Here is a 21,573-nt window from a genome sequence, read left to right as displayed (position 1 = left end):
CCATGGTGACTTTCAATTTCATCCATGAAATCAAAAACTAATGAATTTAATAGTAGGACCTAGTTGTAAAAGTCTTAGAAACACAAAAATTACAAGAAAAAGGCAAGGATTAACTCACTTGGTGCAAAAATTATAAAATATAAGCTTATAGAACCCTCCTATGGCGTTTTTAGCTGCTGGAATTGAAGAGAAATGAAGAGAAATCTAGATATTTTCTATTTAGTCCTATCTTTATTTAGTTAATTTTGCAATATTCCAATTTTACCCTTAATTTATCAATTTTTCTGCTGATTTCATACCCTTGCCGTCCAGTCCAAATAAATTTTGGGTCTAATTTCCTTTTAAATCCTTTCGCATTAGACTCTTAAGCTATTTAATCACTCTAGCAACTTTTACACCTATTACAATTTAGTCCTTTTCATTTAATTGACTACCCAAACATTAAAATTTCCTAACGAAATTTTAATACCACATTAATAACATTTCATAAATATTTATAAAATTATTTTTGACTCGATTTTACGAGATAGAGGTCTCGATACCTTGTTTTTACCCAATTTCTTCAATAATTTCTTTTTCTATCTAATTACTAAATTGGTAAAATTTTTCTATCAATATTTTCATACGATTTTCCTATCATATCAATTTTCAAGCAAAAATATTGAAATAAATTTGTCTTTAAATCGGATCTATGGTTACGAAACCATTGTTCCGATAACCTTGAATTTAGGCCATTACAACTCTACCCCCTTTAAGGATTTTCGTCCTCGAAAATCTTACCAGTAAAGAGGTTTGGGTATTGTTTCCTCATTGCCTCCTCCGGTTCCCATGTCACTTCCTCAATCCCGTGCTTTTGCCACAATACTTTCACCATATTTATCTTTTCATTTCTAAGCTCTTTTGTCTCCCGTGCCAATATCTTGACCGGTTCTTCACTGTAAGTCATATCCGGTTGAATCTCTACTTCTGTCGGAGAAATAACATGTGAAGGATCTGATCGGTATCGCCGTAACATAGATACATGAAAAACATTATGGATTCTATCAAGTTCCGGTGGTAATGCCAATCGATAAGCGACTGGTCAATTCTTTCTATGATTTCATGAGGCCCGATAAATCTTGGACTCAGTTTACCCTTTCGACCGAATCGGAGGACTTTCTTCCAAGGAGACACTTTCAGAAATACCTTGTCACCGACTTGAAATTCAATCTCTTTTCGTTTAAGGTCGGCATATGATTTTTGACGATCGAAGTCGCTTTTAGACTATCCCGAATAACCTTTACTTTTCTTTCATTTCGGGATCAAATCAACCCCATGTATCTTCCTTTCACTAAGCTCATCCAATATAACGGTGTTACGCATTTTCTACCATACAAAGCTTCATACGGAGCCATTTTAATACTAGACTAATAAGCTGTTATTGTAAGCAAATTCAATCAAAGGTAGATACCTCTCCCAATTACCTTCAAACTCTAGTATACAACATCAGACATATCTTCCAATACTTGAATTACACGTTCAGATTGACCATCATGCGAGGATGAAATGCAAGGTCTTTGAAATACAACCGAGTACCCAAGGCTTCTTGCAATTTGTCCCAAAAGCGAGGCGTAAAGCAGGGATCTCTATCGATATAATGGAGACAGGCACTCCATGTAGCGACAATCTCGGATATGTCTGATTCAAACTAGTTTATCTAAAGAATAATCCATACGTACCGGAATAAAGTGAGCTGACTTTGTTAATCGGTCAACAATCACCCAAATAGCATCTTTTTTCCTCGGAGACAAAGGTAGCCCCGATACAAAATCCATAGTGATTCTTTCCCATTTCCATTCTAGTATAGTAATTGGATGAAGTAACCCCGAAGGTACCTGATGTTCAGCTTTAACTTGTTGACATATTAAACACCTTGATACAAACTCAGAGATATCACGTTTCATTCCCGACCACAAGTACATCTTTTTCAGATCATTATACATTTTATTACTCCCCGGATGTACAGACATAATACCGCTGTGAGCCTCGTGTAGAATCTTCTGTATGAGCTCTGAATTCTGAGGTACACATAACCTACCTCTGAATAATAAACAACCATCAGAACCAATCTGAAATTCAGAATCATTACCTGACTCACACTGTGCCCGTTTAACTTGTAACTTCTTATCATTCTTCTGAGCTTCACATATTTGCTGTAAAAATTTCGGTTTAGCTCTTAATTCTGCTAGGATTGAACCATCATCAGTCAATGATAATCTGGTATTCATAGCTCGTAGAGCAAATAGAGATTTCCGGCTCAAAGCATCAGCTACAACATTAGCCTTACCCGGATGGTAATCAATAATCAAATCATAGTCCTTTATCAGTTCAAGCCACCTGCGCTGTCTCAAATTCAAATCTTTCTGTGTCATCAAATATTTCAAGCTTTTATGATCAGTATAAATATGACATTTCTCACCGTACAAGTAATGCCGCCATATCTTCAGTGCAAATACAATAGCAGCTAATTCAAGATCATGTACTGGGCAATTTCTTTCATGTGGTTTAAGTTGTCTTGAAGCATAGGCTATTACTTTACCTTCTTGCATCAAAACACAACCTAAACCATTTAATGAGGCATCACTATAAATAACAAATTCTTTACTCAGTTCAGGCTGCATTAATACAGGTGCTTTTGTTAATAGGTCTTTCAATCGGTTGAAACTTTGTTGACATTCATCAGTCCACTTGAACTTTACATCTTTCTACAATAATCGAGTCATTGGAGAAGCTATCATAGAGAATCCCTGTACAAATCTCCGATAATAACCAGCTAAACCCAAGAAACTTCTAACCCGGATACATTCTTGGTGGATTCCAATTGACAATAGGCGATATTTTACTTGGATCTACCCGATGCCTTCGGTAGATACAATGTGTCCAAGAAAACCCACTTCTTGAAGCCAAAATTCACCTTTCTTGAATTTAGCATATAAGCGCTTCTCTCGTAGAATTTGCAACACAATTCTCAAATGTTCGCATGTTCTTCTTCATCCAGAATAAACCAAAATATCATCAATGAATACTACTACAAATCTGTCTAAATACGGTGCGAATATCCGGTTCATCAAATCCATGAATCTGCGGTGCATTAGTTAGCCCAAACGGCATAACTAGAAACTCATAATGCCCATACCGGTTCTAAAGGCTATTTTGGCACATCGACTCCTTTACCGTGGCGATAATAACGATCGAAGATCAATCTTTGAAAACACTGATAGCACCTTTCGGTGATCAAATAAATCATCAATCCGGTAACGGGTACTTATTCTTTATGGTTACTTTATTAAGCTGCCGGTAGTCGATACACAATCTCAAAGACCCATCTTTCTTTTTCACAAACAGAACCGGAGCACCCCAAGGTAAATGACTCGGTTAGACAAAACCCCTGTCAACAAGTTCTTGCAACTGTGTCTTTAACTCCTTTAATTCTGTAGGAGCCATACGATATGGAGCTATGGAGATCGGAGTAGTTCCCGGAATCAAATCTATAGAAAATTCCACTTCTTTTTCTGGTGGCAATCCTGGTAATTTTTCTGGAAACACATCGGAAAATTCACATACCACTGGAACTGTCTGTATTTTTGACTCAGTTACTTTGGTGTCAAGTACATAAGCCAAGTAAGCATCATACCCTTTTTTGACATACCTCTGTCTCGCCATTACGAAATCATATCGATAACCCTTACATCGATCAGATTTAACCCGAGCAACTCACCATTCGACATTTTAGCACAATATATTTTTTCTACAATTTATTACGCATCATCTTTGGGTTAACCAATCCATGCCCAATATCACGTCAAATTCATCAAATGGCGGTAACATCAAATCGGTAGAAACAATAACCTCTTACCATTATTGGACAATTTTTACAAATTTTATCCACCAACACAGACTGGCCCAGGGGGTTCGAGACTTTAACCATAAATTCAATAGGTTCAACAAATAAATTTTTAATAATTGCAAGTTTAACACATATATATGAATGCGTAGAACCAGGATCAATCAATGCAGTAATATCAGTATCAAGTAAAGAAAATGTACCAGTAATAACATCGGGTGCTGAGGCATCTTCTCTGGCACGAATGGCATATGTCCTAGCAGGTGCTCGTGCCTCAGGCCTACCTGCAGTATCTTTTGTAGCTCCTCGACTACCACTGACATTACCGGATGGTCGAGGTGGTCTACCTCTCGAAACTAGATTACTCGACCGATATCTGTTCACTTCTTTTCACCCCTTCGGACAATCTCTGAGGAAATGGTCAAAAGAACCACATCGGTAACAAGCCCCGCTCTTTAATCGACATTCACCAAAATGAGCTTTATTACAGTACTGGCATCTCGGTTTAGGAGTGCCAACACTGCCAACACTGGTCACTGATGGAGTAGAAGGCCTTGGATTAGTGCGTTGAGAACCTCGCTCTTTGCTCGAATACCCAATGGCTGAAGTAGAACGATTCTGATACTTCTTCAATTTCTTTGAAGCAGAAAACTGGGATTTTCCCATCGGTCTTTTACTAAAATTCGAGCTTCCTCTCACTGTTTCTTTTCTTTGCTCAATTCTTACGCTTTATAAGCTCTCTCGCCAATGTAGCAAACTCTCGAATTTCAAGAATTCGATCGAGAGTTTAATGTCTTCATTTAACCCTTCTTGAATCATTTACACATTTCAATTGATTGTACCCATTCTCGAGCATATTTACTCAATCGAACAAATTCTCTTTCATATTCAGATACTGATCTATTACCCTGTTTCAACTCAAGAAATTTTTTCTTTTACGATCGAGAAACCTCTGGTGATATATTTTTTTCGAACTCGATCGAAAGAATCCCGTGTAATTTCTTCTTTGAACAACTGAAGCTTTAGTATTCCACCAATGGTAAGCTGTGTCTTTTAGCAGTGAGACGGCACATTTCAAACATTCTTCGGTGTACAAGATAATTCCTCCGAACCCGAGTAGTGTTTTCTAACGAATTCAGCCCATTCGAATCATCATCAAGCTCTGCTTTCGAAATTTTTCTACCCATATTTTCAATTTTATCTCTGGAGCTTTCCTTTTCGTGATTTAGTACACATACCTTGTGGGATCTCGAGAACCGGTGGAGGAGTAGAAGGGGAGCTTGAACTTGCTGCACTCTGAGGTTAGTTCTTAAGTATTGATTAAACCATTCATTCATCATTTGAAAGAAGGTGTTTTGTCTCCTCCCTCGACCCTCTGTCTCGGGCCTTCTCGCTAGTTTCTTCTCTTTGTATTGAAGCGGAGCATGACTCCCGACTTCCTCAGATTGAGCTCGGTGGGATGACATTACTATAAGAAAAACACATTTTAAATGGTCGGAGATATCACACTATCAATAATAATTTAAATGGCATGTATAGCTAATCCGTATTTGCTACATCGGTCCTAGAACCAGCTAAACCGTAGCTCGATACCAATAAATGTAATACCCTACCCGTATTCATTCTTTGGAATAGGGTACGAGGCATTAGGAGTTCTGAATTAAATTTTTTTTATATTCAATATAGTCCCTTTATAAATATCTAACCTTCCCTGCAATATTAAATCGAGACCAATCCACATCAACCAAACCAATTCAACATATTTTCAAGATAAATTCATGCATATTTATAAGATAACGTCATCACATATCTAAAACCAGGTTTGTTAACCATACTAATGGCTAACTTTACATTCATTTCACGTTAACATTTACTTTGTTAGCTTATACATGCCATTGATTTCCAAAATAAAGTTTCTTTATATACCGAAATCCTGAGGTTGATAGTGTGATGTGTCTCCGACCAAATCCGACCTCCGAGCTCTTAACACTACAAAATAGGGAAAAAGGAAACGGGGTAAGCACTTTGTGCTTAGTAAGCTCATGTAACAAGAATTATACTTACCTAATATTTTCAATACAATACAATAAACACCATTCAATGCATTATTACCCTAATATGCACAACTTAACATTCAAGTTAGTACAATAATTTCCATGTGTCAATAATAATATATATCATAATTGATGTACTCTATTATTTTTTTATATTTATTCCGTTGAATTTCTTGGAATTTCGATAGATTTTCAGAGGTACACTTTTAGTATACAATTCCGGGTCCGTCAATTCATATTCATGTGTGCACATTTCCATTTCAGAGAGCACACTCCCGCGAACCTCAACCTTGCAGCGGGATTACTAGTCCGAGCTAAATCTCGCAATATAAACTCATAGAGTATTGTCGGGATTACCGGTCCAGGCTAAATCCTGCAACGACAATTACTCTAATGAGCTTGGATCCAATTACCAGTCGAGGCTAAATTGAGACCCTAATTCGGATTACCGTCCGGGCTAAATCCATTTTCCACATATTCTTGGAGGGCTATATCAGATAGGATCACCCGTCCAGGCTAGATCCTTTTACCGTCAATTCCTTTTCGAGATCCATCGAATTTTCCTTTCATTCAACCGAGATTTCTTCCCATTTTATCAAATATATCAATGTTTCATAAATTTCCATATAATGAACATTCAAATCATATTCATATCAAAACATGCATTTCAAGCATTTAAGAATATAATTCAAGTTACGAACTTACCTTGATACTTGTTTGTAAACAGTAAAATCTACTAATCCCGAACTTTTTCCTTTCCTTGATCTAGCTTCAGTATTTGAATCTTCCGGATCTAAATAAATAAATTTAATTATCAATTTAATACATTTCATGTTCATATGCAACATTCTCTATAATTCAACTATTATTTATAGTTCATTCAAAGCTGTCTACTTGAGTCATAGTCACTAAATTATTTATAACTTGAGCTACGGAACTCCAAACTAAGATCCGTTAATTTTTCCTGAAACTAGACTCATATATCTTTTTACCATAAAATTTTCAGAATTTTTGGTTTATCCAATAAGTACAGTTTATTCTTTAAAGTCACCCCTATTCTGCTGTCGACAGTTCTGACCCTTCTTCACTAAAAATTAATTATCTCTTCATACAGAATTCAAATAATGTTCTCATTTGTTTCTCTTAAAAATAGACTCATTAAGGATTCTAGACATATAAATTTAAGCCCATAATTGTTTTTCTTAAATTTTTTTATGATTTTTCAAAGTCAGAACAGGGGAACCCTAATTCATTCTAATCTTGTCTCACAAAATTCATTATATCTCAAAATTTACAAATCCTTTGTTTACATTATTTCTTCTATGAGAAACTAGACTCAATAAGATTTATTTCAATATTTTTTTCATCTTCTAATTCGATTTCTACAATTTATGGTGATTTTTCAAAGTTAGTCTACTGCTGCTGTCCAAACTGTTTTTGCATAAGTCATTTATTACCATTTTTCCCTAAGCTTTTAATAAATGATAATTTCGTCCCTACTCAATTAGCCTCTCAATTGAGCTGATTTTTCTCAATTAACATTTTATTCTATCACCTTAAACTAGTGTACAACCTTTAGGAATCAGAATTTCAGCAATAGACTTTAATTCCAAGCATTTTCACAATTAGGTCCCAAAAATTAATTTCTATTGAAATTACCTAATAAAATCATCTCATAAACAAATTAAAGCTTTAATTTAATTCTATTTCATCATAAAATTATAGCACTCAACCATGGTGACTTTCAATTTCTATAGCTATTTAATCCTTATAACTACTAGAATTCAACTTTGACATTTTATTCAATTTAGTCCTTTTTGCAATTAGACACATAATTGATAAAATTTTTCGATAAAAATTTTCATGCAATATTCCTAGCATAACACCTATCATTTTATGAAATTTAAATAATTTCATTTTTTGGCCTCGGATTTGTGGTCTCGAAACCACTATTCCGATTTCACTGAAATTGGGCTGTTACAATAACATCCCAAATCTAGGATCCACTCGGACGTAAGCTCGAAGCTTTCACTCGTTGACACTAACAAGAAATCATCACCGCTTTCGTTGGCCAAATTAGCACCAGCTACACCTTCCTCGTTACTCTAAGCAGCCCTTTTATTTAATAGTTTATAACAATATGCTTTGACGTGACCCAACTTCTTACAATAGCGACACCTTTTACCTCACTTCTTATTGCTACCAAAAGGAAAGCTTGCCTATCTACCTTACTATCGAACCAAACTCATTGCCGAGTTTGTCTTTACTTAACAAATGACCCTCTACATCCTCAAATGAGAGTTTGTCTCTGCTATAAATTAAGGTCTCCCTGAAAGATTTGTATGAACAGGGTAAAGAACAAAATAATAGCATAGTCTGATCTTTATCGTCAATCTGAATCTCAACGTTTTTTAAATCATTAAAAGGGTAATGAATTGATTGATGTGATCTTTAAGAAGTTCACATTCGTTCATGCGAAACACAAATAGACTTTGTTTCAACACTAAACGATTAGCCATAGACTTAGTCGCATAAATAGTTTCTAACATTTTCCACAAGGCGAATAATGTCTTCTCCATCAATACCTCCTGTAATACCCTATTAGCGAGGCAAAACTGGATTGCAGACATGACCTTTTCATCAAGCTCTTCCCATTCTGACTGATCTAGATTCTCAGGCTTTTTCCTGGTAACAACCTTTTTCAGGCCAATCTGAACAAGAATTACCATCATCCAAACTTACTACAAATTGAAATTTGTGACACCATCGAATATCTCAATGTCAAACCTTGTTGTTGCTATCTCTGAACAGGCTGATCTATGGAATTGAACTAGCTCTAATGCCACTTGTTAGGGATCGACTCGGTTAAGCAACGAACAAGTAAAAATAGCGAAAGAAATTGAAAAATTGAACACACAAATTTAACGTAGAAAAACACCTCCAAAGAGGATAAAAACCACGGGCAAAAATAATTTTACTACAATGGCAAAAGAACGAAGAGTAAAAGAGATGAAGATAAAACTAAACCCTAAAACCTAAAAATAAAAAACTCTCAAAACATAAACACAAAATTCTGCAAAAGTGTTATGAGTTCTAATATCTAATGGGTATATTTTCTAAGGTTGTAAAAGAGCCTATTTATAGGCTATAATCGTAGGTCAAATAAATTATGCTAATACATGTTAAATATATTATACTAATAAATATTAAATCTTCTAGAAAGAAAATATGTTTTTGTTTAACTTGACTTGCAAGCAATCTCTTATTTGACTGAAATATGAGGCATACTCAACAAAAACTAAGAAGGATTTTAGTTAGCAATAAAAACTAGGAAGATAGGTTCTATCTAAGCTTTAAGAAGAAGATAGTGTTGTAAAGGTTATATCTCCTCCTTGAAAGCTATCAATTCCTATAGTGAATTGGGAAATCTTTAATTGGTGTATACTAAGGTAGTGAAGGTAGGCAATTAGGGCCGAATCACTATAAATTGAATTATTCAAGCTTTTCTTTCATTTCATTATCATTCAGAAAAGTTTGTAAAGATTTTTAAAATACCAATTCACTTCATCTTTATATTTTTAGGTCTAACAAAATCCTAGAATTTTAAAAATATTTATTTTTTATAAAATACATAAAACACAAAAAGGGATAAAATACAATTTTCAAACAAATTTAGAAAGATCTCAAAATTTTTTGACAAATCATAGAAAATATATAGGGTTGGAAAAAATCCAGTTCGAAAACGAAAAATTATAAAGTTTTGAAAACTGAGGACAATTTATGATATTTATAGAAATAAACATTTTCCTGAAATAATACATGTGCTTTAAGCAAGATAGATCATTGGCATTCTCGGCTTTCAACTGAATGACCTTCTCTGCTATTCTTGTACTACGAATCGCTTCAACTGTGGGCCCGAACAATTTCAAATTAAATACATAATCAAAACAAAAATTTCTTACTTTTAATAGAAAAGTAAATCTCTCTTTTATAGAAACCGATAGAATTGTTATTCCAAAAAATATAATTTATGCTTAGAAATAAATTCTGACTATTTTAGAGCAGAATAGCAATATCTCTTAAGTTTTGTATATCTTCTTATTGTTTTTTTAGCTCGATCGGTGTTATTTATTTATAGGGAGAAAAAGTGAAACCTTAATTGTATTAGTAGAATACAAATAATATTTATTTAATAGAGAAACCAATCTTCCAGTTGAACTAGGAGAGAGCGGCTTCTAATAGAGTATGTCTCCCCTCATATGTATTATGATGGAGATAGGGGCCTCTCTTGTGTTAGGTCCAATTATATGTGTTTCCTAAACTTTTAATCCACACTTTATAATTTAATCCAATTTAATACATGTTTTTCTATTTTTAAAATAAATTTTATTTATTAAATTAAATTAATTAATTTTTCAATAAAATAATGATCTCAACCTAATTCTAATTCTACTAAAATCATGACAATATTACCATAAAAAATCTATAAGAAAATATATTTAATTTCTACATTTAACGGATTCACAATAACCAATTATATGTGCTTCTTAGACTTTTAATACAACACTTTATAATTTATTCCAACCTAGTATATGTTTTTTTATTTCCCAAGTTAAATATTATTTTCTAAATAAATTAATTTCTCAATTAAACAAATTTCTCAACCAAATTTTAATTCCTTTAACTTCATGACAACTTTCTTGTCAAAGAATTTATTAGAAAATATATTTAATTTTCATATTCAACGGATTCACAATGATCAATTACTTTAAATTCATTTTGAATTTCAATTCTTTTATTAAATAATAATTTAAAAACATAATTAATTAATAAGTAATTTCCATACTTAGTGAGAAATTATATTAATTCTCGAATATAACACATTTCTCTAACTTTATCATTTCTATCCATTTTGTTCATTTGATTCTATAAGCAATTCATTTATAGTTTCAACGAGTTACGAATGGACTGATTGGGCATATGTAATTAGGACTCAAATGATTTATAATTAAATTCCAATTTTTCACCTATTAATTATAAACTCATTTAGTCACAAAGTTATTCCACTATAGTATCGTGACTGAGCTCTCTCTAGTTACATACTATTACGAAAACTACTCGATTAGTGCTTGTCAAATGGCTTTGTCATAAGTGTGTTACATTATAGGGTATCCTTAATCTATTTGGGATAAATTCGTTCTGTCAATATGATTATATTTTATCTCATGGTAACCATTACATCTTCTTTCATAAAAAGTCAATTACTATCAACTAGTAATTAAGTTATTTATCACAAAGATAAACGACCCGTGGTCACGTTTACTTTTCATTTATCATGTAATGCCAATGAGAGGATATCATTTACCCATTTCTTGAGCTATGAATTTCACTATTGTGAATGATGCTACATACTGCAGAAGTCATATACTCAACACACCAGCTTTCGGTTCCTTATTTATTTGAACTAAGGCTTTTACTTACATCAAAGTATATAAGTCGCACATACATAATCCATCATCTACTCAATATTAAGGTATGCCACACTATGAATGTCACAAGTGAATAAATCCATAAACAGATTCATGATCTATTCTTTATGGGTCCTATTCAATGTACTGTCAGTCCAATCAGTCACATCTATGTCTCTATCTTTTGAGAGTTATTAACTTCGATGCTCAAGACAAAGCATCTCCCCAGTTGGACTTGATAGGCATCATATTAGTTTTTTAATTGGTTTGCTTATTTCCGATTAGACTAATGACATGTTTAGGTTAATATATTAATACAAGTTGTCTTTTCATATTACGATTCAATCATGTAATACTAATTAGTATTAGTTAAAACATTAGATAATTAGTAAGTTAATATTTACTTTTATTTTTCTTTGGTGCAAAAATCATTGAGGACAATATACAAAAGGTATTAAGTAATTCATGGATATTTTTATTAAACCAATTTTTTTTTAAATACAAGTGTAAATAGACAAAAATACTATACTTAGGGCACTAAATCTAATAACATATCTTAGATAAAGTCTGAGAGAGTGAGAGTAAAACCCGCCTCTAGAAGAAACAACCGAAGGTAGAAGCTAGGTCTCGTACTAGAAAAATCTAGGCCAAACACTTCGCAGAGATGATTTGACCCTTATGGGATACTGAATTCATACTTATGATGTTTTGCAAGCAACCACGATACATTTGAAAGTTATTCATCTCTCGGTAGGGTGTAGAATATTGATAGCGAAGACTAACAGCAGGCTCGTCACTTCTTCTCTTGAACTTGGTTGCAGTAGCCTTGTCAAACTTGGTTGTGGTATTTTTTTTTTATTTTTCACCACCTCTTTCAACGGAGCACGACCAGTATGACCTCCACCTCTATTTTGAATCTTTACAAATTGTCCATGTTCTCTAACCATTTTCTCGAGCAAAAATACTAAAAATAACTCTGAAGGCAACAAAAGAAGAACTACAAGAAGAATCAAAACAAATAGACCCCTAAAGTGCAGAAATCGTCGTAAAAAACCAACCAAAACCAGAAAAATGACAAAAATAGTTGCAATTTTTTTTTAAAGAAAAAGGAAGGCAAAGTAACCTCAATGAAGAAAAACTAGAGAATATATAAACCTATCTCCCAAAACGTATTGTTTCGAAGAACAAGCAAAACATAATGGCAACTTACCACCTGCTTCAAAAAGTTACTAATCATTATCACGACTCCCTAAATACACAGATATTAGAGTGAATTTATGACAAAATCTTAATGGTTTTGATACAAAAAATCACCTTTAAATAAGATCACCATTTTGAGCAATTTGTGAAAAAAAAGGTTAACAGATCAAATAGTCTTAAGAAAGGTCACTTTATAAACCAACTACCAGCAAATTAGGAAGGCACCAACAAGCCTCCCTTCTAAAACGACCATCCGAACAAATATTAGCCATCTGCCATCCGAGTCACTAAGCTTTAATCGAGAATGTGATATTTTTAGTCACCAAATACCACGTGAGTTTAATTGCTCCATATCATCAAGTTAGAATAAATGTTAGGCTCTGTTCCATTACAAACATCCTTATCCCATTGAAGACATCCACCTTATATGTTTTATAATAATGGTCTAATGACAAGTTCAACATGTTAGCACCATCCTACATGAGACCCTCGCCTATAAATACTCCCAAAAACGATGAAGAAAGGATTGGCTCTTTAAGACACCAAGCCTACATTCTACTAACTTAACTTTAGTTCTCAACCTTCATACTCTATTCATCTTCACTCTTTAAAATTTCTGGCTCTTCGCCCTAACTACTACCACTCTTTCCCTCGTACATCTTCCTTGTTGTATCACTGTATAAATACCATACATAAACTTTAATTTTATATAATTTTATAAATAAAAACTTGTTTTAATTCAAATTTTAAAAATCATTAACGTCATTATTAAATCAGCACAGTTTTAAATTAGATATTATATAAACAAATAATTATATTAATTAAATATGAAAGTAAATATATGTATTAATTTCTTTAATTAAGAATAATTAAATCAAAATTAAAATTTTAAGTATATAATTACACAAAATAAATTATACATGAACAAAGTTAGCTATAAATATGAGAGTTAACTCTTTCATTGAACCCAAACAATACGGACGCCTACAACCAGTTACGCACAGAAGTGTAACGTGGACGAAACTTGACCTTTATTTTTATTTTCTCCCAAATGGTGTTTTCGTCATCAAACCATTTCCCCAATTCTTCCTATATTTCTTCTCCATTTTCACCCCGATTTTTTAGCTTATTAAACTCCCAATCCAAACCACCCATTAAAATGTCTAAAATCTTACCCTTCCAAATAGTTAATCCAACTCCCAGAATCTACCCCAGAACTGTCACTTGGATCCTCTCAAAGCCTGTTCTAATCCCTTCAGTTTCAAAATGTTACACTCCCATTTATTTGGCAGGTCTCAGACCCTATCTCCATACCCCAAGCTTTTCGTTTTCATCTCGAGCCTTGGATGATTCGTCGTCTTCAATGGAGACCCAGAATGAAAATATTGGCGAACTATCGGAGATGGAGGAGCATGAGAAGATTAGCGGCCAGGTCTGGTTCTTCTCTCTATTTCGCCCTTTTTTTATTTGGATTTTGTAGTAGATGTTTGTTTCTGTTCAGATTTCACGCTAATTTAAGCTGAATTCAATTAAATTTTCAGCTATTATTTTGTTTGCTTAAGGAGTTTATATCCATTTTTTTATCAACGTTGCTCTTCATTTTCTATGAATTTTATTTCAAAAAATCACATTCGAAAACAATTAAAAGCTTTGAATAATAAAAATTACGCAATTTAATAATTTTAAATTTACAACAAATTAATAAAATTTATTAATTTTACTGTAAATTAATGTCATCTAAATAAATATTTATTAATTTAAATATAAATAAAATGAAAAATTATATATAAATAAAATAAATTTATATTATATATATTATGTGTTTGATTGAATTGATATCCTGAATTAATTTAATATCAACTCACTAAAAATTACTTAAAATTTTTTAATAAAAGATTCGAATCTTAATATAACAAATAATTTATCTTTTATTATTTTTATATAAGTATTTAAATAAACGATTAAAAATAATAATTTAGATATCAACTCTTTGAAAAGATCACTTAAAATAAAACAAAAATTTAAAAAGTTCTACACTATAAGTCAATTTCTTTCAATACTGTATCAAAACTTTTTAAATACAATGAGGATTAAATTGAAATGAGGATTGAATTTTAGCTCGATTGGCATGGATAGATCGAGTTCATTGGAAGGCATTATCTTGTAGTCCGAAAAGATGCAATGAATAATTTTAGATTGTTCAAAAATTTAATTAATGAAATATTTAAATTATTTTGTAATTTATTTAGTTATAAACAAACGCAACATAAATCTTTGCGTGAGGTAAAATGTTTAAAATACAAAATTAAAAATAGTATGAACAAAATTTAAAACTAATATATAAAAAACTAAATAAAATAAAGTATTTATACAAAAATTTTCACATTAGAGGTAAGAATCGAACTAAATTAAATCAAATATTTCATAAAAAATTTATTCAAGTTAGTCGAGATGATGAGTCATTTGTTATAGAATCAATTTTTATGTTTTATTTTTGTCCTCTATAAGGGTAATACTCTTCTTTAAATTAGTTCTCTATAATAGTATAATACCGCAAGGGCCAACTTGATCCTCTTTCCTGGGATCCCGGATGGGGAACCTAGGGAGCCGCCGACTCAACTACCGTCCATGTACGATCCATACTAGATCTGACCAACCGCCCATCCTACCTCTTCTCGTTCTTGACAGCCCATCTTTGTCTCAAGAGAGTCTTTCAGTGGCATGTTTGGTCCTCTTTCCCATTACTTAGAAAAAGTGAGCCACCGGTTCGGTACAAGATACTATCATTACCGCCTGGACAATTAGACACCCAACCCGTAATCATAGCGACCATAATAAAATAATAAAATTTAGTTAAGATATTATTTCCAAAAAATGATTATATTTTATATAAAAATATATTTATTATATTTTATTATATGAAAATAATTTTAATAAATGGAATTACATTTATAAATTTTATGATAGATATAGTCTAAATATTACTAATTAATATTATTAATATATTATAGTTGTTTAATTTGAAATATTTTTAAAAATCACATGATTTGAATATCAAATGTTGTTATAGGATTTTAGATAACAATTACTTTTTATAACATCTACAATTTTAGTATACAAACAAGGTTATTGTAGGGAGGGTTAACTGTATTGTAAAAACAAGAATAAAATGTCGAAAAGCCTAAAACCATTACACGAATTTTGTATTTACAAAATTATTGAGTTGTGGTACGAATTAATTTTCTGATTCTATTTATTAAGTTTAAAAACTGTATTGGCAGGATAAATTTTTTTATTTTGAGTAAATTAAAATAAAATAATAATCTTTTTCGCGGTTGATTGAATCAGACCAGTCGAAGTATCGATTTAAAGAGAGATTAGATCAGTTGAATAAAAAATTAGTACAAGCATATTAAAAACCGGTTAAATCATGGATTTTATATTTTTCATAATTTATTTGATGGAATTAATTGATACTATACCTTCTTCTGGAATTCTTAATTAAAAAAAGAACATATACGAACACGTGTTAATTTGTGGATTGAACACATGTGCAGCCTTACAGGCACAAGTCACTTTCAACGTAGATTTATCCTTTTTTGTCCTCTACTTTCAACATATAGATTCACTCATTTCAAAACAGATAAATTCAATTCAATTGTTTTATAACAAAAATAGGGAAGATCATCTCCAGAAGATGCAACGGCCGTGATTCCTTTACGGACGAACTCCGGGCTCTCCCATCTCATTTCTCCCATAATCTTTTCTTTTTCAGGTAAGCATCATCTCTGTGTTCTTTTCTTTTGATATAATCGATTTATTTGTTAAATGTTTTTATTGGATTATTTTCAATATTCTAATCGGTTCTCTTTTGCTTAATGCCTCTTCATATTTTTGCAAGTTTTTGGGTTTCATTTTGTTTAGTTTGTAAAACTTTGCTAGAAAACAAAGGAAATGGTAAACAATTAAAATCATTCTTAAGTAAATAAACAAATAAACAAATCATGCATTTGTTGTATTTAGTTTTTGATTTTTAAGGATTTTTGTGTCTAAACTTGCAATTTATTTGGCTAATTGATTATTAATTTCTAATCAAGAACCTGCTTAATTGTGTTGATCTCTTTTGCATGTTAAATTCGATGATATCTGTTTATGCTATTCTTGCTAGGGCCATTTTTCCATCAATTGTGTGTGCGCACGCGTGTTTTTGAAGTCGTTATTGTCAAGTATGGGTCTTGTTCTTGAATTTGCTTTATCATAACGGGAATCTGTAGCTACGCATGTGTTGATTTCTAATGTTTGATTATATTTCATCTCCAGGCCAGCCATTCCCTTGTTTTCAGATTTTGTTTAACCAATAAATTTGAGCATAATTTTTGTGGAGTTAAGTTTGGTTTGTTGTTATGGGTGCTGCAACTAATGTCGTAGACAATAAAGAGGCAAGGTTGCCACGAGAAGTAAAGGATGCTCTGCAGTCGATGGCGTCTGAGTGGGATGATGTAGTGGATTCAAAAGCTTTGCAGGTGATCCCTCTTAAAGGTGCTATGACCAATGAGGTGTTCCAGATAAAATGGCCAACCAGGGGAGATAATGTGTCACAAAAGGTTTTAGTTAGGATTTATGGTGAGGGTGTGGATGTGTTTTTTGATCGGGATGATGAAATCCGGACATTTGAGTTTATGTCGAAGCATGGACAAGGACCTCGTTTGCTACGACGGTTCCGCAATGGGCGAATTGAAGAGTTCATCCGTGCACGGGTACTTTGATACTCGCTCCCTTTCCATACTTCTTTACATATTATTTTAACTTTAGATATGGATATGAAGCATAACTATTCTGTTTCGAGTTCTGTAAATAAAGGGGATTTGCCCTTCAAGCAGCTATCTTAAATGATTGTAGTATTAAAGTTTCTGATTTATGTAATGATTTATTACCTGTCTATCCACAATGGGAACGAGCTCCTGAATGAATACCATTGCTGTGATTAAGAGAAGATGATCTTTTTAACAACTTTTAGGCATCTATTTTTTTCTAGTGACTTAAATTGTTCATGTTTGATATGGTGTCTCATTTATTAAGACTTCAAGTTTTAGTATTACCATGGTAATCACAGTTTCCCATTAACGATTGTAATTAATAGAAGATACTCTCTTTCTTCTTTACGACCTACTGGGGCCATTTACTCGTTTATTTATCAGAAATGTTGAATGTGTATTGATATTCTCTTTCTTCCGTATTGACTTTCAGACACTATCAGCATCTGATTTGCGTGATCCAGCTATATCAGCTCTAATAGCAACCAGATTAAGGGAGTTCCATGAACTTGATATGCCCGGTCCAAAGAAAGTTTGGCTATGGGATAGATTACGGTACATTTTAATAACTCTTTGGTGAATTATGCTAAACATTATGGATCTCATGCCTATAGCTACTTTATTAATTCAAAGATTCATTGGTTGTGTTCAGAAAATGGCTTAAGGCTGCCAAGAGACTTAGCCCACTGGAAGAAGCCAAAGCCTTTCGCTTAGAATCTTTGGAGGAGGAAATCTCTATTTTAGAAAAGAAACTCTCAGCGAGGCATCAACGGATAGGTTTCTGCCACAATGACTTACAATATGGGAACATAATGTTTGATGAAGGGACTAAATCAGTAACTATCATTGTGAGTTTTTACCAAACTGGCTTGCTTTGTATATACTTTACTTACAGTAATTTTAATAGCAAAACTCTTCTTTATTTTTGTCATTGAACTATATGTTAATAGCTCATAATGGGAAAGTTCTAGACAAGTTGCAGCAACAGGCTGGGCTGTTAGTTGCATTCTTTTGATGGGAGGATAACATCTGAACCTTTGACCAGAATGATTTTGGTCTCAAATTCAAACATAGACAACAGCAGCAGTGGTAGCAGTGATAAAATCATAGTTGTTCATATGGTTGCAGTATTGATATTCTTCTGAATAATGTGATGTTTTCTGAGTAGTGAATACCTAATTCCTGAACTCTGTCCGTGCCTGTTTAGGACCAAGTTGGCTTAAGATAGAGGAGATTAATGCTGTTATCTTAGTCCTTAATTATCATATCAGCAAAATCATTCTATATGCATGAATTTGTTTAAAGGATATTTGTTGTCATATGATGCAATTGGTGATGTCTGGATGGTATCCAAGTACAGATGCAATTCTGCCTGGTTGAGTGACTTAGAGGACATTGATGGATGTCTTGTGATCTCATGAATTTCTCATTAACTAGGTTAGATGAAGATAGATATATCAGGGATAGCATCAGAGAGAATTTACAGACATTATTCCTCATTTTCCCATTGATATGAAACTGGGGTCATCACTCACCCAGACTGTATTTCTATTAAGAGCCACAAGCTTTTATTTTTCCACCATAAAAAGCCACAACTTAAATCCTGTGGAAAGCCCAAAAGATCATTTTTCGTAGAAGAACATTTTGGTTTGACTTATATACATGTTTTTTCCTGTGGTTAATTCATCGTATGTTCTTAATGCTTTTCTAAGTTCTGAGTATTTTATTATAATTGAGCTCTTTAAGTTGCATGCAAAGTTTCTTTACTTGAGTTGGGCTGTGGGCTGTATTTCATACCACTTTTCCTTTTAAATATCCTAATCTCTTCTATATTGAACATTAAAAAGATGTAGTAATGTGTCTCATAGCATCCTTTAAAAGTGAATTGTATTGAGCTTTAGTCTTTGTATTTGCTTAATATAGGATCATAAATATACCAAGCATTTCAAGCTTGATCATTAATGTTATTGACTGAGTCTTATTTAAGCGTGAAGAGAGCAAGTTGTGCTTGTATGTAAGTTATCAAGCAGAAAGAGATCTAAATAATTAATGGATGATAGAAATTTCATATGATCTTGAATTTGCTGCTCGATAAGTGATCATTCTATTTTCTCCGAGACTTGTTTTCTCTCAAAGTAATGAATATGTAATTCTCTGGATGTTGATTGGCTGCCTACTTTTATAGGATTATGAGTATGCAAGTTATAATCCTGTTGCCTTTGATATTGCAAATCACTTCTGTGAGATGGCCGCTGATTATCACACAGAAACACCCCATGTTATGGATTATAGTAAATACCCAGGTGAATCTTTTGGATCTCATTTTTTTCTTTTATAAAATGCGCTATATTCCCTGAATGGTAAAAAAGTTTCTTAGTCCTGTGGCATTCATAGGTTTGGAAGAGCGCCTAAGATTTCTGCGTGTATACCTGAATTCTTCAGGTAACTGTTTATTGCTTATAAGACATTCTGTGACTTTTTAATTGTTTACATGGTGGCTGCAATTGTGAGAAGTTCATTTTCTGATAATTCCAATTTTGGTTCTGCGAGCATGATTGGCATAGCAACTTTTATGTTTAAACTGTCCATAATTATTGTATTCTGCTGCCAATTTAGCTTATTTACTTTGCCAAAGGACTAATTTAACACTTCTTTTCTTGTGTTAGAAAGAAGTTAAGGCAATTGTTTCAATTTATATATTCGAACTTGATGTGTTACCATAACTCTGAAGTTAATATATTGTCAGGGATCCATGATATTATCCATGTTTTTATTGCAGGTAAGAAACCTAGAGACTCTGAAGTGCAGCAGCTGCTTCAAGATGTTGAGAAATATACTCTAGCGAGTCACCTCACTTGGGGTGTGTGGGGAATAATATCGGTAATTTTAGCCCTCTATACCATCCCAAAATCATTTGATGATAATGCATGTACTTGGTGTCAGTAATGCAATCTTTTAGCTTGCTCCTTTGCTACCTATAAGATACCCTTACAAATCGCTGCCCTTTCTCAACTATCTGTATGATTGTGAATTGTTAATTGTAATTTTATTAAAACTATTGCTTCTGAAGAGGACATTCAATTTGGAATTGAAGTGGTACAAATTATCACTCAGGTAATCATTAGAAGTTTATTCTTTTCTTTACTTGCTTCTTTGCGATTTTCCTATCATGTTGAGCGCATGTAACCTGTCACGGACAAGCTATATTGAAGTTGTTAGAGATTGAAATGCAGTCATTGACCCAAGAGAGACCAAACCTACAGATACTTTTGACTTGCACTTGTAAAAGAAAAGAGAGATGTCATTTGCTTGGAATTTATTTCTTTTACACTGATTGCATTTTTATTTTATTTTATGTTTTTATCAAATTTCTTCCTCAGGAACATGTCAATGAAATTGACTTTGACTACAAAGAATATGCCAAGCAGAGGCTTCAACAGTACTGGAAAAGGAAGCCGGAGTTGTTGGGGTCTTGTTGAACCCCCACTTTTTGGAGTATGTAGTGGTGCATAGATGTTTATGGGTTCCCCTTAGTCTCCTGTGGATATGAAGTATTTGGAGGAGATATTCACAGTGTGTCCTGAAGCCGTGTCACATGAATCATATATGTTTTATGAATGCTCATATTTATTGTTTTCTGTTTTGGTATTGTTTTATTGGTGATAAAGGATATTATATTTGTTGTATATGCTTTATATCTGAAGGGATTTCTTGTATGGGGATGACATTTCTTGAAATTGATTATCTTCATGGAAAGAGTCAAGCATTAAAGTCGTGAAGGGGAAGGGAGTTTATGCTTTGGAGGGTTGAAAGGATGATGGCAAATAAAAAGCAATGATGTAATGCTTGATTCGGTTCCTTTGTTTTGTTATAATACAGCTGAAAAACTGCTTATTTTCCTATATTTGTTGTAATATCCATTTTAGTGGGTAAATTATAATTTCATAATTTTATAAAGATCAAAAAATTAAAGTTTTAGTTCATTTTGAAAGAAATTTCTTTATTTTTATTTTTTAAAGGCAAAGTTTTTGGTTTATTGTTAGCTTAAAGCAAGGTAGTTTAAATTTCTTAATTTGTAAAATATAGTAGATTCTGGGTCAAAATTCTATTTTTAGTTTAATATTTGTTTGATTAAATCTCATCATGCTTATCAT

The 21,573-nt window shown here is 32.7% G+C and overlaps 1 protein-coding gene across 2 annotated transcripts; it reads left to right on the top strand.

Annotated features, from left to right (window-relative positions):
* The first annotated feature begins 13,562 nt into the window (after positions 1-13,562).
* On the top strand, positions 13,563-21,175 carry LOC108464150 (probable choline kinase 2). 2 transcript variants are annotated; one of them, XM_017764270.2, is made up of 9 exons: positions 13,563-14,037; positions 16,284-16,380; positions 17,034-17,362; positions 17,853-17,974; positions 18,072-18,267; positions 19,605-19,722; positions 19,814-19,861; positions 20,199-20,299; positions 20,800-21,175. In XM_017764270.2, the coding sequence occupies exons 1-9, from the start codon at positions 13,657-13,659 to the stop codon at positions 20,896-20,898; spliced, it is 1,491 nt and encodes a 496-aa protein (XP_017619759.1). In that variant the 5' UTR covers positions 13,563-13,656; the 3' UTR covers positions 20,899-21,175. The 2 variants fall into 2 exon arrangements, with proteins under 2 accessions (XP_017619759.1, XP_017619761.1); XM_017764272.2 differs by lacking the exon at positions 13,563-14,037 and having other exon boundaries at positions 16,206-16,380; positions 16,926-17,362.
* The last annotated feature ends 398 nt before the right edge of the window (positions 21,176-21,573 follow it).

This window comes from Gossypium arboreum, chromosome 10 (assembly GCF_025698485.1).
Source record: "Gossypium arboreum isolate Shixiya-1 chromosome 10, ASM2569848v2, whole genome shotgun sequence".
In the NCBI taxonomy this organism is placed as follows: Eukaryota; Viridiplantae; Streptophyta; class Magnoliopsida; order Malvales; family Malvaceae; genus Gossypium; species Gossypium arboreum.
This window is presented reverse-complemented; position numbering and strand designations above follow the sequence as displayed.

What these genes read in the sequence shown, in the direction of transcription:
- LOC108464150 (XM_017764270.2), top strand. Translation starts at nt 13,657, where the DNA reads ATGGTGTTTTCGTCATCAAACCATTTCCCCAATTCTTCCTATATTTCT. An exon ending in TGGCTATGGGATAGATTACG is followed by an intron (nt 17,975 to 18,071) that starts GTACATTTTAAT and finishes GGTTGTGTTCAG; the next exon opens with AAAATGGCTTAAGGCTGCCA. An exon ending in CTAAATCAGTAACTATCATT is followed by an intron (nt 18,268 to 19,604) that starts GTGAGTTTTTAC and finishes CTACTTTTATAG; the next exon opens with GATTATGAGTATGCAAGTTA.